The 16,998-nt window shown below is 40.7% G+C and overlaps 1 protein-coding gene across 4 annotated transcripts; it reads right to left on the reverse strand.

Moving 5' to 3' along the window:
• Nucleotides 1-12,175: 12,175 nt before the first annotated feature.
• Zetacop (COPI coat complex subunit zeta) lies at nucleotides 12,176-16,651 on the reverse strand. Of its 4 annotated transcripts, none has more exons than XM_077406061.1 (10): nucleotides 16,256-16,651; nucleotides 15,909-16,047; nucleotides 15,719-15,827; nucleotides 15,428-15,652; nucleotides 15,150-15,350; nucleotides 14,861-15,070; nucleotides 14,568-14,754; nucleotides 14,241-14,487; nucleotides 13,454-14,150; nucleotides 12,926-13,050 (listed from the first exon to the last, which is right to left on the reverse strand). In XM_077406061.1, the coding sequence occupies exons 2-9, from the start codon at nucleotides 15,992-15,994 to the stop codon at nucleotides 14,090-14,092; spliced, it is 1,326 nt and encodes a 441-aa protein (XP_077262187.1). In that variant the 5' UTR covers nucleotides 15,995-16,047; nucleotides 16,256-16,651; the 3' UTR covers nucleotides 12,926-13,050; nucleotides 13,454-14,089. The 4 variants fall into 4 exon arrangements, with proteins under 4 accessions (XP_077262188.1, XP_077262190.1, XP_077262187.1 ...); XM_077406060.1 differs by having other exon boundaries at nucleotides 15,909-16,056; nucleotides 16,256-16,477; XM_077406062.1 differs by lacking the exons at nucleotides 14,241-14,487; nucleotides 14,568-14,754; nucleotides 14,861-15,070; ... (3 more) ...; nucleotides 15,909-16,047; nucleotides 16,256-16,651 and adding exons at nucleotides 12,176-12,344; nucleotides 12,435-12,525; nucleotides 12,595-12,728 and having other exon boundaries at nucleotides 12,805-13,050; nucleotides 13,454-13,611.
• Between the last annotated feature and the right edge of the window lie 347 nt (nucleotides 16,652-16,998).

Genomic DNA, 16,998 nt, shown 5'->3' on the forward strand with positions numbered 1-16,998 from the left:
TAATTTTGCAAACACGAGCCTGACGTCAGTTTACTACTTTAATTATTATCAAGACTATAGGCAAAATTTTTTTACGATATTATTCTCGTAACGTGACTTCAATCGCATGATACGGGAATTAAAGTCCGAAGATAAATTAAACTTTTTCAAATGAGGATTTAACCGTCGTCGCGCGGGTCCACCTAATTTAATTTACTGTCCGACGATCGGGTGCAAATCCATTGCCATATGTTAGCTTATTACGAGGATGCTGCTCGCGTAGGGTTTCATCCCATCCCTATCCCGCCACAGCTACGGCTCGTGACCCGTGACGCGTGCACGACAGGATATTATTGCCGCTCACATTTCGTGAGATCGCGCTAATTGGAAGAACAAAAGGTCCATCGCCTTCTCCGCGGCAAACGCGCGACGGTTACCCCGGGCGGAATAGGTGTGACGATCATCATCGCCTCGTTCGCGTTCCTCCGTCTCGTTCGCCGAGATTTTCATGTATCGTCGGCCTCGCTCGACGCGTCGCGCGATATAATTCCTTATTCTTTCTTCGGTCAAGTAGACGCATCTGGCTGCCAGCAATGACGAGCACCCTTCCCGCACTCGCGTCGCGCGATGATATTTCTCCGGACGATGAGATACTCGAAGAGGCCGCCGTCGGTTTTTCTGCAACGGAACATCATCGGCAGAAAAACCAGATCGGAATCTCGGAGTAGAGAATAAAGAATACGAAGATTCAACTGTATATGCTTGGATGTATCTCGATGTAGAAAGTCAGATTCTTAACCGAGATAAATCTTGATGACTCGATGATAATATACAACACGGAACACAATAATTGTCGTATTATATATACTTATAATTGATAGCTCAGTGATAATTCAGTATTACTTGTAATCACTACACCCTGTTAAATAGGATGAAATTTAAACCAATACCTTGAGTTAAATAATATTAGAGTTAAATAATAATACGTTATTTTTAACTAGCATGTGTGTAGAAATTTATTATTTTAACACAAAACAGTATTATTTTAACTCCATTGGTTTATTGAATTAACATTGTTTTAATTAAATTAACGGTATATTGAGTAGGGACTTAAATATTATTCAAATTGAGTATAATAATTTGACACTATAAATTTAACAGCGCATAATTATAAAAATTGTAATTGCGGTTTAACTATACATTGGCAATATCATTAATCAGCGTTATATAACATGCGACGTTCATTTAATTAACTAATTAATTATATGATAATATTATACACACTCACCCAACTAACGATATACACTGCATTCTATTAGGATAAAATACAGCGATTCTCGATCGCTTGAAGCGATCGCTGATCATGTTTTCAGGTTTCTTACAATCTTTTGACCACGCTCGTGCTAAGCTTTTCTCCAGGAGAGCCCTTTAAATTCCCGGAGCGCCAGGAACAGTATTGTTCCGTTTCTAGGGTCGATGCGGTGAGGAAGAGATTTACGCGTGGAATCGCAAGTTTTCTGAGGTCGCGTCCTTTGCGCTCTCTCTCCCGCGCTCCTAATTATAATATAATTCCCGCGTTAATGGCGTACCTGCTCATAGCCGCTATCATAACCCGCCGGGGTTTTGCGAAGGAGCGGAGGAGGAGAAGAAGAAGGACGGAGGATGTGGGATGGAAGAGGATATGGATCGGGGCATGTATCCTCCGTGCGTAATACGGCGTCGAGTTCATAACTGAGTTAGCGAAATCGGCTGCTCCGTTTATTTCGCAGGCGGGGGAATAACGACGCTAACCGTCGGGGTGAGCGAGGGGTACGGGAGTGAGACGGGGGGTTCCGCGTGTTTTGATTAAATTAGGGGATGATCGCGCGAAATTAGAGACATTAAATGCGGTTCGTCCCGGATGGGCACGATTTGCTACGGCGAGTTTCGAGATTTTAAGAAGTTAAAAGAGAAGCTATGTGTATAGCTTAAACAAGTCCAGCTACTTCAGGTAGACGAATTTCATGGCATGCATCCACAATAAAATGTCCTGACAATGTGTAATTTGTTGCATTCAGTGTGCTACTCAATGTGAGTGCTTTCCATTTACCGACAGAAGTATTGTTCTTTCTTTGTTACTCATTGAACGCTGCAAAGAAAGATAGAACGATGTTTGTATCGACTTGCGTCAGTATGAATGATGCTGGAAAGCACTCTCTGTAAACTCCAAAAACTCGTAACTGAAAACGAAAATATATAATTGTGAGATCTGCACAGAAGGAAAATTGTTTATTGTAAGAAAAATAATTTTAAAAAATTTGATTAAGTTGTTAAATTATTATATTTAATTAAAACGTGATATTCAATTAAAATGTTGTATCTTATAAATATAGGTGATATTATTAGAAATATTATTAGAAATGTGACACATCATTTCTATAATAATATAATTTCTAAAGCTGATTCTCTCCCCGAGATCGCGTTGAGTGATTTTTAATGGCGATATTTTGTGCCTTGATCGCGTCGTAAGTGAAGTATCGTGTAAGCAGAACAAACGGAAGAGAGGAAAAGAGTCTCATCCGCATCTGCTCGTCGCGGTAAGGGATGCGAGAATTTTTTTTTTTCACCGAAGCGTTCAACGAAGCGACACAACGTGTCGTTTCCTTTTTTATCTTGGCGAGAACTTAAAAAAGTTAAAGGAGCAGGAAGCAGGAAGAGCTCGGCTGCTGCCGGTCCTCGAAGTGCTTCTCGAAGTGAAAGCTCGATCGGTGAGAGAATCCTAATAGACAAGCGTCTCGAGTGGCACGCCTAATTTCGTTCTAATTCCGGCACTTGTCACTCGTTTTAATTGCCGCTTAAGCACGAGAAAAGCCGAAGTGTCGCGCCTTTTTCCTTCCGCGTGAGGCAAACCCGACGGAAGAGACGAAGGATGGTGAATGCGTTACTCGGTGATCACTAGCATCGTAAACGATCGGTTTAATTTAGTATCATGCGCTAATTAAAATTTAACGACGAATTACCCTATTATTCTTGAAAAAAATACGTGTTATTTTTCCATCCCGCAGTATATAATTCTATTATTTTGTACGAATATTGTGTGCGCATAGAGATAAGTGTATAAGATCAGATTTTACCGATGCGATAAAAAAGAATATAAAGCGGAATTTCAAAATCGTGGCAACGACGACGATAGATATAGACGGTTACTTAAAGAGCTCACAGAGGGTGAATATTTCAATCCGTTATACTCTTTCGCGCATATATATACCACCGGAGGAGAGACGGGGTAAGAGATCGTTAAGGCGTTAAGGGAAGCTCGAGAAGCTCTGGCGGCGAAATTACATTTTTTAATTATGGCCGAAGCAAGTTCATAATTGGTGCTCACTACGCGGAGGATGAAACTTATTAGTCGGCAGGGCTTTACCGCTCCAGGGAATCTAACATGGCCACCGTGGAAGGATATCGCCGAGGTCGGTGGGCAGGGACGCAGCTTTTGAGTGAATAACTTTTTGTTGTGTACCCATCAGCTACACTGAGAAAAAAAATTGTTAATCCGAAAAAATATTTAGTCCGATACGTTTTCAACTAAACATTTTATAATTAGTTAACTAAACATTAGTTGTTTCAACAATTTATTTAAGTTTCTTTAATCAAGAATTAATTATTTCAACTAATGTTTAGTTAACTAATGTTTAGTTAACTAAAATGTTTAGTTGAACGTATTGGACTAAATATTTATTGGGGATTAACAAATTTTTTTTCTCAGTACAGCTTTCAAAAAACGTCTCAAAAACGTTTAAAAGACGCCGAAAGGACTTCAAACGTCATTTAGACGACTTTCAAATCACGACGTCCCTTAGCAATAAAACTTTTGTTAACTGGATATCATGAATTTAGCTATGTTTCTTACTTTTATTGTTCCCTGCTTTTACCCAAAATTATTTCGCTTCATAAATTATTCACTGTCCATTTTACTTTTATCTCTTATAGTTTTAGCGCTTTTATTGTTCTCTACATTCACCTCTAAATAATTTATTTATCCATTTATACAGTTCATTGTTGTTTGCACGTGTTTTTAATTATCCCAAAGACAACGATAACATGCAGACGTTCGTTATAGCTTCCGAATGAAAATATTTTAAACACCTATACTAAGATTATTTATATATACGGATTGCAAAACGCGCATCATTTTAACATATAATACATCAGCATAAATAATTTTATTACAGGATCCGTATATATAAATATAAATAATCTTATTACATATATTTACTTATTTATTTGTTGCTTATGTATGTGCACACGTGATAATTTTTATAATCCGCGTATAAAACGTCGTATAATCGCCGGATATAGTTAGGGAACGTCTTCGCTTTTCACGTTAAACTGTGAACTGACAGAAGATTGCTCGTCCTCACCCACGCGACTATAACGCCAAGATTATTCCTGCGGATTCAGGATGATCGGCAGGAAGCCGGGGGAAGTTCGCGTCGGAGTAGGAGCGTCCCTGACGCTAATCTCGAGTTAGATGGCAACATTTTCTTGTAGACGCCGAATATACGAAGCGGCCCGCGCCGCCTCGCTGTTACAGCACCCCGAGTAAGTGTATACTATACCTGGTTTGTGTGCCGTTGTCCTATACAGCAACATTCAAGAAATATCTCGAAGTCATTCAAGAGCCGCTCCGACGTAACAATTATGTCGCGGACATTATTGTCTCTCTGGTTAATTAAGCGATCCAACGTTAAGCAGATATAATGGTATACGTGTCGCGAATGGTACATATCGAGCGCGTTTTATATAGCGAGCCGACTTGACGGGCATCCCTCTGTAACCTGTCCTGTATAAATGGATATATTATGTACGTATGTACTTGCGTATGTACTTGCGTATGTACGCTTGCGCGCGAACGGATATATACACACGTACATACGTCCTCGTGTAGGTTCTCCTATCCTGGCGTGTCTACCGCGCGCGAGGGGATGTCGCCGGGGAAGGATCGAGAATTGGAAGGGCGGGAGGAGACTCTCTCTCTCTCTCTCTTTCTCCTTGGCGTAAGGTGGTAGGTGGCAATAAGGCACTGGGCACCGCGCTGTTACGACCTCTGATCTGGCGAGCACGTTGGTGCGCATGTATGTGTATGTGTGGGGGGTTTATGTGTACACGTGATCCCGGCAACACGGAATTATACCCCGTTGAACTCGCTCGGCGTAGGTGCATCCATAACGATGCGTTCTCCTCATCGCGCAATTACGAATAAAGGACGCGGCGACACTTTTTCGCGGAAACGATCTCGTAAAGACCTCTTGTAAACCATTTCCGAGAAAGGAAATCTTCGAAAGCTATAAATAACTCTCGTGACGAGACGGAAAGAGAAAGAGATTATCCATTGTCCGTGCGGGGAGAATGCCGAATAATGAATGCCGAATAATGCGAGCGTGAACGAGAAAGAAAATAAAAGATAATGAAGAAATATCCGGCCGAATGATTCGGCTCGTTATTTCGACGTGAAATTTTTTCGTTGTGAATCGCTTCTCTGTGACTCTTCTTCGAAACGTCTCGTTATATAATAGAGGAGAAGTAGCGCCGATCATCAAGGCGCGATATTTAAGAGCTTAATTGGATAGGAGCGGAACAATTAATTTTGAATTCGATCCGCGGTGCGCCGCTCCGAAGATCGGCCCCGCGCCCGAGAGGCTATACGCGCGAGGCCAATCATACATATCGTACATAACGCGTATATAGCGCCGAAACATCCAGCGGCCATGATGGCTCTGGTCTCGCTCGCTTATCGGCGCGGAGAGAGAGGCGAGAGAGAGAGAGAGAGAGAGATGTTCGGGTCGATACTTCGGAGTTGAAGCGAGGAAGTCCGTAAGCGTATACCCCTCCGGACGGCTCCGGCTGAGCGGGGAGAAGGGAACTTCACCACTCCTCGTTTCGGTGCTCGCCGACGATTGGCCGTGGCACCGTGATTGGGCGGCGCGTCATTGGACGAAAAAGGACGATACCCTGGACCTAAGGATATACCTGTCGCGTATCTCGCATACGCTATTAGGGCGGAGGTAGGGGGCGAAGGGGCGGCGGGGTTGGGGAGGAGGAGAAGCGGCAGGGAGATTAAGGGCGAGCAGGGACTATAAGCGGACAAATCGGACCCTTTCGCCGCGACTTCGGTATCATTCGGCCGGCACGTACATATACCTGCGACCTGTTCCGCCGTCGGTGTTAAGCACGATGGACTTGGACAGATCGCCAAGCATCCTTCAATGTCCGCGGCGTCGTTAGATGAAGGTATAACAATCAAGGCGTTATTATAGTCTACTTCGCGATAAGTTGTTTTCCGTGCTTGGCTGGCAGCTTTCGCAGCGGGCAACGCGATCGAGAAAGCTGGCGAAATGCTGGAAAAAATCTTGGAAAAAATACTTTCTGTAATTTAAAATAATAAATATCAACAACCTTTTTTAATAATAATATTTATTCGTAATTATTCTGTTATATATATCGTATAGGCACATTTTTGTATAGCAGTAGAAGAGTAAAGTTCAATAATTAAAAAAGATGAGAGATATGTACGTGCATATCGAAATGTTAATGAAATTGAATTAAATTAACTGATTTACAAACTAATTGATATATAATAATATATTCCTTTTTAAATATTGTTTCAAATATTGCTCTTTCTGCACAAAATTATTTATATAATCTCATTTCGCTGTGTGTTGTAAATTTCTGTAACATTTTCAATCTTATACATGTATACGATAAATATTTTATAACGTCGTTCACAACCAATCCTAAATTAATCGCAACTGATTATTTTAGAAAATTCTATCTCGCTCGAGATAAACTGTATACGATGGCTCTTTCGTAAATATAGATTTAGTGCGGAAGAATACCGTATTGTCTTGATGCAGTAGACACAGCAAGTCGGGCGACAAAGAGAGGGTTCCGCTCCACCATCCCTCGCTTCGTTTCTCGTCGATGATTGGCGGTAGCGGAGGGAAGGATCGCGGATCGCAGCGACGACGACAACGAAGACGAAGGGGGTGGAAGGAGAGTAACGTAGTGGGGGATATGCTCGCGCTGGGATCCGTGCCTCCTGGGATAAGAATCGGGGGATCTCCCCGTCGACCCCGGCGGCAACCCCTTTTCCGCGAACTCCACGTGAGTCGTGAAACGCCATCATCAAGCATTCATAACGTGTAGCGGTGCGTGTTTATCAGAGGGGCTCCCTTCCAGCCACCTTCTTTTTCTCGGAGCATCTTCTCTGGCGAAAGAAATGCGCTCGTAGCAAAGACGTTAGAGATCGGGTGTATATGGTAAAAAAATATTCAAGTGGAACAATATATACATAAAAAATATAGTATAATATTTATATAATTTAATATAATATAAAAATATCTATGTCTCTTATATATACAATATTAGAGGTAGAGAATCGCATCTCCATTTTTTTTTCAAGTCAAGCGCGCGTTATTGAGAGTTGTATTATTAAGCATGTCAATGAAATTAAATTACTTTATTAAAAACTCAACATTCTCATAAACTTTGTAATACTTTCATAAACTTCGAGTAAATAAAAAAATAATAATTCTCATAAACTTTGAATCCCATCTCATTTGAGACAACTTACCCTGAACGGTCATTTTGAACAAAGAAGATTATATTTATAAACTATGTTGCAATAACGGTTAACTAAAAATACAAGAAAAATTATCTAAAACTATTAATATTTCTTATGACTAAAAAAAGAAATTGCGACTAATAATTCTAAAAACGGAACAATGAAAATAGAGAAAGTAAAAGAAAAATGTACTCACGACCTCCAATTTTTAAAAAGTGCTCGTAAATATCATCCGACTCTAACACAGTAGGAGCAAGCAATACTAGAATATTCCACTCAATCTATTAAGTGAGATATAAGCTTTGTGACAACTGTGTGACTCGTGTGACTTACGGCCCCTACTATAATAAATCTACTTGAAATAAAAACGAAAAAATCAATAGGTCGAAATCGCCGAACCACATTGCACAATATAAAAAAATTTAGAAAGTGAAAACTTGCGAACCCCGGGAAGTCTTTCGAGAAATACGTAATGAAACACTAATACCTGTTTAAGCAGGTATTAGTGTTCCATATAACTTCACGTAAAACTTTTTTTGGGATCTCTAGATAATATATGAACAGAGAGAGAGAGAGAGAGAGAGAGAGAGAGAGAGAGAGAGAGAGAGAGAGAGAGAGAGAGAGAGAGACAAACAGTCGAGAAATAGAGAAAAGGGAAAGATCTGCACTGTAAAATGATATTATTTATAATTGCCATGTGTGTCGAAATTTATTATTTTAATAAAACGGTGTTATTTTAACTCCATTAATTTAGTTAAATTAACATTGTTTTATAGTAAAATTAATTGACATATAGAGTAGGAGTAGTGGCGACGTGTAGAAATGATTAAAAATAACCGCGATATTGTGTATAATTTGACACTATAAATTTAACGTCAGTGCGTTATCGGTTATAAAAATATTGACGTGCGACGGGGACAATTAAAATACATATCTTAAATAGATTCCTACGCGCAAGTAGTCACTCGCTGTTCGTATACATATACCAACGCGTTGCAACGTGCGAATCTCTGCAGGAATCACGGGGGTGTGGAGATAAAAGGGGGGCAAGGGGGAGAAGCTAAACGACATTAATCGCGAGAGAAATCGCTTTATCCCTGCGAATATAACTTTCCAAAACCCAGACGACGATTACGGCGTTTGGTGTCCGGGGGGGGGGAAGCCCCGCGTATATACATTCGTGAAAGAGAGAGATCGGCGCGGCACGTGCTGACATATGGGTTTTCGGGGCTTTGCTTGTCTGGTCTAGTCGCGGCCCCGGGGTCTTTGTGCGGGGGTGGTATAAATGGGATGTCATCGTGTTAAATGGCCCGTGATGCCCCGAGCGCGGCCCATTGAAAAGCCGCCGGACCGGGTCAATTCTTGCGGCTAATTCACGCCGTTTATACGTTTAATTGCCCTTGCCGAGCCACCTGGACCACCGTGCGCGAGAACATTAGGAGCGGGATTCGATCCGAGCCCGTTTAACGGGCGCGTTTAGCATCTCGGGCATGTGCCGTTCGCGACGAGGCTCATCTCTCTCTCCCCCCCCCCGCCTTTCTCTCTCACTTTCTCTCGCCGGGGTTATTTATTGATTTACGAGTGTGCCTCTTTTCGGATACGTGCACGAAACGCACTCGGACGTGTTTAAGATTGCCGGCCGGGCGGGCCACCCGATGATGAATGAATCAACACTTTAGCTCTCCGGCCACGAGGTAACAATAACGACGACGTCGAAACGTATCACAGCCGATTCGGGGCTATTAATTATTAATAGCGTGCTTATATGTGACTGTCTTTTTTGAAGACTTTTCTAAGCGATAATTCGATTGAGAGGTTCGAGTCGTCCTTAGTGCAATCATAGCGAGCTCTGAATTTATTGATTATCGGCGATTCGCTCAAAACTGTCATGTCGTTCCGATCTATTATATCTGCTTCATTGAAATCGCGAGAGGCAAAAACGCGTTATTAATATCGCGCGTAACCCTCATCTTATTATTTCAAAGATATAGCACAACGCGAAAAAAGCGCGCGCGTCTGATGGAATTAATCCCCGTTGCTAGTATATAGGAGAAAACGATGCGCGCTTCTCTCGTCAAAGTGTCGTCGTTATCAACGTCCTGCTCGTTTCCTCGCTTGACGGGTCGTAAATCGCGGTATCGACGGCTCGCGCGAGAGCGAGAGGAAAAAAAAAGGGCGACGCGACCGAGCGTCGACGGGAAAAGGAGAGAAATTGATGGAGCGCCGAAACATCTCCCGTGTGTGCGGGGATGTTCTCGGGGAGAAGGAGAAATAGGCGGCTGTGTACTGAAAATCGTGCACGAGCGAGAGAGCTATAAGGACCGCCGTGAAATGCCTCCCTTTGAAGAAGGAATTGCCGATCATTAGGGGAAAAATAGGAATAGACGTCGTCGATAAATCTGACGGCGACTCTATTGAGATCGACAGACGTTTTATTTCGTGTCATTTCGATGTTATGTCACGGAATAATTTGCATATATATATATATATATATATATATATATATATATATATATATATATATATATATATATACACTGTTGAATATTATAGGATGAAATTTAAACCAATACCTTTTGAGTTAAATAACATTTTATTTAGTTATTTTTAATTACCATGTGTATTAAAATTCATTATTTGAACACAAAAATATGATTTTAACTCCATTGGTTTATTGCAGTTAAATTGACAATGTTTTAATTAAATTAACGACGTATTATAAGTAGGACCAATTGCGATCTACAGGAATGGTTATAAAAATGACTCAATTGAGTTTGACATTATGAATTTAACAGTGTATATTTTTTTTATATACATTTGATTTACAAAATTATTTGTTTTAATAGTTTCCAGAGTTTTGTAGTCTTAATTTGTTTTTTTTTCCAGAAAGAAAAAACATTTTCCCGAAAAGTATTATTTCTACTCTATATAATACGAAGAATCTGATGTATAATACATAGTTACTCGAGAAATCAAAGGATTGAATTAATTATCAATTTAAATTTATTATTTATTCTGATGGCGACTGGAATAAGTAAGTTGACTTCCAGAATACAACGTAATGAAAAAGAAGATATGAAGAATGAGAGATAATCATGTACAGTGCAAGAATAATTAAAAAATAATTATTTATTTACAAACACAGCGGCGTTGATTAATTAGGCATCGAGGACAGGCAATATTGATAACGTTGGTGAAATCAGGCGCGGAATAAGCAAGTAATTAGCGAGATGAGGAAGAAGCGTGGAAAGAAACGAGCGAGAGGGAAGGGGGAAAAATGGCGGACGGGGCTGTGCCCCGGCCGCGATCTCCAGGAAAATGAACGCCATAAATAAAGTCGGCCGGCCAATAATTCCGTCGCGATCGAGCGACGAGAGTTTTTCATCGGGGCCGCGCGCGAGAAAGAGTGGCACAGGGGCGACGAGCAGGAGGAGCAGGAGGAGGCCGGCGGTCAGTGGAGGAGGAGGAGGAGGAGGAGGAAAAGGGGGAATGGAGAAAAAGCGGAAACGCACGGCGCAGGAGGGTGGACGGTGGACCCGCGGGGTGGCGTATACGGGCAGTTTGTAATCAAATTGAAAATTCCCAGCGCGGAGGAGGCCGATGAAAGAGTAACCAACGGACGCGATCGAAACGGGTCGTCCACACGGGTCGCCGTCACGTGACGACGGATAAACGGAGAACCCGTGGCCGCTCTTCTCCGTATTGCCGCGCGCAGCGCGTTACCTAACATCCACCCTCTCTCTTTCTCTCTCTTTCTCTCGGTCTTCTTCTTTTCCCCTCTCGTCCACGACCACCCTCGCTCGCTGGATTTCCCTGGGGGGCGGTGGGCGCCGATGGGGATCCGCGCCGTGTAAAAAGTTCGTGCGAGCAATTCAGCATCACCGAGACTCCATTAGAGACACGCGCGCGCGGGGATTGAAGCCGGGATAATTTCGATAAACTCGCCGATCTCGACGCTATAATCGCGCGAAGATGATCCCCAGATTTATTCCCGTTAACAACGGGAACAAGTACGTTTCCGTATGTCTCGTGACATCAGAGATCGCACGCGGAATAAGCATTTTGCATTTGATAAGATATGTAGTGCATGTGTGCATAAGCATAATAATATAATTAGATGATATTTCAAAATCATATATGCAGGAGAGATGCAGTATGATATATTAAAATATATTCTGCATCAAATATCAAATGAATAAAAGAAGGCATCGTCTCCAATAATCGAGCAGCTATATTTAATTAAAAGTTAGGTCAGTGGCGTCACCTATCGAAAAAAAATATTTATTATTTTCTTGTTGATAATTATGAGTAATATCGACATAATCGTCTACCGAGTAGCCGAATAGTTTCTTTATCGACTGCGAGTATTCAGCAAGAATTTAAGAATTGTGATTTCAAGAATTCAGGACTTCAAATCGCGAAAATAAAAGAAACCTTAAAAATTGATAAAGTATCATTATGGAGAATATAATCGGAAAGGAGGTCGCACTATCTAAAATTTCAAGAATTTTCCAAAGTTCCAAAAATTGTCTTTCTAAGACGGTCCTACATTTTTAGCCATTCCGAGAATGAAAAAGATAAACCAGTAGACAATTTAAATTCCTTATAGACATTTTCATTAAATTTTTATATCATACAATAATAATAATATTTTATGGTATGTATTACGAACATGTGTCTCTACACGGGAAAGAATCATATGAAAAGAAAACACTTATTTTAACAATGACCACTTAAGCTGTTCCTTGGCTGATTGCAATACCTAGAATAAGGAGATCCAATTTTCATATGACTCAAATTTTTAACTTACAACTCAAGATGAAAATAAGATTGTATTGAAATAAAGTATTACCTGTGCCACTGTTTGTTCCCCAAGTGGGATGTCATCCGTTCGCAGGGCTACTCTCTGCACCACGCTTGTCGCGTCCGCGTCCAAAATTATACTTAAAAAAAATAATCCCGTTACCTCTCGCCATTGCGTTTAACATCGGCTAAATAAATATTTTATTTACCCGCCGTCGCAAATTTCATCCATAGCTAGCATTACTATGTCCAAGCTGTCCAATACCGCTCTCTTCTCCACGTTCTTCCTGAGGATCTGACTTACTGAGTCGTACAGGCAATTCAGGACACTCATCAAGATCAACTGAGACAAGTTCAATAAATTAATATACACACTCCGTGATAGTATTGAACTACAACAGTTTCATAATCTTACATACTTCATTTTCGTGTGAGCTGCCCATGACGTAGAAGAACAAATCTACGTTGCTTCTGTAGACACAAGTCAAACCATCCAACATAATGATCTCCGCGTTTGCTCGGTGCGTTTTGCTAAACAGATTCTTCTCAAACGTTTTCTGCTCCTTCGACGTTGGAAACACATTTTTGTCGTAGTACTTTGCCAGTATCCTGTTGCCATCGTTGTCAAGGATGGCCATTCCCTTGACTGTGTACAGCGTAGGCTCCTAGAATAATTGTCTACGTTCAATTTCGCGATTAATAAAACCACACATGTGTCTACATAATCGAACACACAGCGGAATACATAATAAAACATGTATACAGTGCGAGATTTAGGTTAGATAATATTGACAAGCCGTTTGAATCATTTTTTCCCTTCCTTTTCTCAAGAATGACGCAAGGAGTAAAAAAAAAAATTGAGAGAACAAATTAAAAATAAAAATCGATTATACCATATGATTCATAAATTAGGCTCGTGGTGTCACGTTTAGGTTATGGCACGTAATATTCACCGAGGCTCTCTAATACACATATATCATATTCGGTATTCTTATCGCGAACGAATGTTATAAGGTTTCTTAATTGGTGTTTATCGCAAAATAACTGATATTTATCTTAAAAACCTACCAATGGTTGACCATCCATGTTTACGTCAAGTTTACCTGATTTTGACGTGTCACGTGTCCACCAGGGCAGGGTTGCCATGTCAAGTAGTATAACCAAAACCTTCCTACAATAAAAGTGTTTCTAGATAAAAAAAAGTGCGCCAATTTTCATATATTTTCTCGTAATAAAAATTCATGAATCATTAATTGAAATTTTCTTGTAATCCCAACAACATTATATTATTCTAATTTGTTACAATAGCTCTCATATGTATATATATATATATGTAAAAAAATATTTTTGCATTCGGCCACATATACATTATAAATATATTAAATTTCATTTTACATCTAACTTTGTATAAGAAGAGGATTATATTTATGTATGTATGTACATACGTGTGTAAAGGCCATTGCACGTAACAAAGTTTTAGTCATAATCGTAAAGCCATAAGAAAATAGACCACGCTCGAAGAGCTCGAAGAATAATCGAGTGTGATTAATCTATTTTCTTACGGCCTTACGATTATGACTAAAACTTTGTTACGTACAATGGCCTTAACGATACTAGAAACACGAGTTATTCTTTACTGGTTAATTACAGGAAAAGCCATATATATAAGAGCATGTTTCCTTTCGGATTTTTTTTCTACAATCACTAATCCTTCTTCAGAACTTTCGTGAGTTTGCGGAAGAATTCTGGTCCATTCCAGTACCCTCTGTGTGTAAAAAAAAAAGATTATATAGCAATACAAAGGTTTAACATAAAATTCCACATATGTGTTTACGATATCCATTTAAATTCTTACCTCAACATCAAGTGCCAGTATATGAACGGGAACATATATTTCTTCAGCAAAAACATAGCGTAGAATTCTTTTCCTTGGTCCACCGGGAAGGTCTCCTTTGGTTGCATTTTATAGTCGAACTCGGCCAGAATGCATTTGTCGTAACCGGTGACTAACGGGCATGACGCGTAACCATCGTAGGCCATTGTCATTGGTTTGCCGGCCAAATCATCCAATATATTCCGGTACAACACTTTTCCCTGCGCGGCTGCATAATGAATGTTGTAGTAGATGTACAAGTCATCACATTTTACCGTCTATTAAATTTAGAGAATGCTCTCTCTTTACCTATTGCGGCCATTGTCTTAGAATTCGGTGTGTTTGTGCAATCGCCTATGCCAAACACATTCGAATATTTCGTGTGTTGCAGCGTCTTCGGATCGACGCAGAGAAATCCGGCTTCGTTAGTCAGCGCTGGATGTTCCTTCAAAACTGCAGCCGGTCCCATCGGAGGCGTCACGTGGAGAAGAGAGTACTAACAGAACAGCGAAAATTAACGATTTTAAAATTTATCGGTAATATTTAAATATATTTAAATTATTATTTATTTTTTTATTTTTCACATCTCACATGAAACATACCTCCTGTACCAATGTCTCTCCCGGTGAGCTTAGTTTCTCAAACGTGGCTTGCCTTTTGCTCGGGTCTATCTTCACCAGATTCGTCTGTAGATTAACGGTAATGTCTCTCCGCTTACAAACGCCCCAGAGAGAATCGGCGTATTTCTTAACTCCGAATATAACCGGCAATGCTGTATTGTACACGACGTCGATGCCATTTCGTAATTTGCGCTTTGGGTGAAATAAACATTATCGATTAATTGAAGATTCTTGTTGCAAGTTGACGCATGATAACTGTAGAGAAATATACTTTGCGAAAGTAGTCCTCGGCAATGTAGGCGATCTTCTGAGGTGCGCCCGGGCACTTGATTGGAGTATTCGGAAACGTGAATATCGCGGTTCCCTGTCCGGTGTTTTTTATCTTCTGGTAAACTTGAGGCACAGTGTCGGGCCCGTAGATAGAGCAGACTTGTGCGTCGGGATCGCGTATGCTGTCCGTCAGACCTGGAATCTGTGAAAAGTATTTTAGCACTATTACTATCGTAAGAATTCAGTTTAGATATACTTAGACACTATATAATATCTCACTTTGTCCCAGTACAACTGCAAGCCAATCGCAACGATCATAATGTCATATTCTATAGTATCTCCATGATGTGTCGATACTTTATTAACGTCTGGCTGAAACCCGACGACGGAAGTTTTCAGCCACTTTGCTTCTTTTGGTAGAACCTCTTTCATATACCTTCTCGATGACGCGTAAGGACTGATACCACCTCCAACTAAAGTGAACAAGGGTTGATAATAATGCACCTAGAAAAAATTGAAAGAATTCATTGTCAAAGAAGGTATATATCGCAATTTCTGTTTGTTACTCACATTGCTGGGTTCCAGCACGATCACTTGCTTCGGATCGCTCAGCTTTCTTGACAGCTTTGCCGCCATCGAACAGCCAGCGGTGCCACCTCCCACCACCAGGATTTTGCAGCTAACGCAAAGAATTGCAAATACATTTATAGACACACGTAACAAGCGACGTGACTTTTTCTCACCTAAGCACTGTACTTACGAATGATGGATCTGCCTGCATTCGTTTCTAAACAACATACACTTTGACAGCGACGCTTGATTGCGAGACAACAGTACACGAGACATCCTGATTGTCAAATGCGACTCTGCGTAGAAGGTGTTAAATACAGTTTGAGTGCCTCAGGTGCCTGTAAAGAAATCGTCAAGATATATCAATCTGTCGTTGCAATGTCAACAATGTGGCACCGGCGGCTGTCCAGTTGGAATAAAGACGATTGTAAGCTCTGGGTAGGCGCAAAATACCGTGCAACGCGATAAAAAAAAATGTAGTCGTTAACAACCGCAGACCGATATCGCGTATCGACGGAACGAGACATCTGTACATACCTTGTTTACATACGGTCGGACCTTGGAAAATCTCCTGGCTCCAGGTTAATCCCTCATATCGGGCCGAGGTTCGTCACCCGCCTCCATCTCGCGATATCGCGAGCCACTCGAGGAAAAAAAAAGGTTGATCGAAAATTACGATCTCGGAGGTGCGTCGTCCCCGTTGTGGTCCCTCACACGTATACAACGTCCGGTACATGATGACGATGAGCGAAAAAGTTCCTGCCTGAGCTGAGCAGCCTGAGGCAGCTCCCGCGTAGAGAGGAAGGAATTCACACATTCACAGCTGGATACAGAACAATGAGGGATCTGCGGGGGGCCTTCGAGGGCTTCTTAAATCGATGAAAAATGGGATACGCGTATTCAATTGTGGAACTTTTCCCGGCTGATGGAAGTTAAATGATTGAATATAGCTCAGCATGATGTTATTTTCGGATATTCTTACTTTCTTGGTTACTGTAAATGTTTTATTTGTGAAGAACGTTTGTGTTACTTAATTATGGGTCGCAGATATATTATGTAGTGCTTTTGTTTCTTTAAATTTGTTTTTAATAAAGAATGCTTATTTATGTCAACTTATAAATATACCGCAGAAATCCTCGATACCCGAATTAGTTGTTTAAGAAACATATGAAATAATTCTAACGTGGCGATATTATATATTATTCTTACAAATCTTATATAATATTTTATATTTATAGAGATCTTTTAAAAAGAAGTTGTATAGTCTTTCGTGTGCCGGC

Source organism: Temnothorax americanus, unplaced genomic scaffold (assembly GCF_048541705.1).
Source record: "Temnothorax americanus isolate GAGA-0224 unplaced genomic scaffold, ASM4854170v1 Scaffold20, whole genome shotgun sequence".
NCBI classification, from domain to species: Eukaryota; Metazoa; Arthropoda; class Insecta; order Hymenoptera; family Formicidae; genus Temnothorax; species Temnothorax americanus.

Coding starts and splice junctions, on each gene's coding strand:
- Zetacop (XM_077406061.1), bottom strand. CDS start 15,994: ATGTCTCGTGTACTGTTGTCTCGCAATCAAGCGTCGCTGTCAAAGTGT. Junction 15,828..15,908: donor TGCAGGCAGATCCATCATTC/GTAAGTACAGTG, acceptor TCTTTGCGTTAG/CTGCAAAATCCTGGTGGTGG. Junction 15,351..15,427: donor TGCAGTTGTACTGGGACAAA/GTGAGATATTAT, acceptor TACTTTTCACAG/ATTCCAGGTCTGACGGACAG.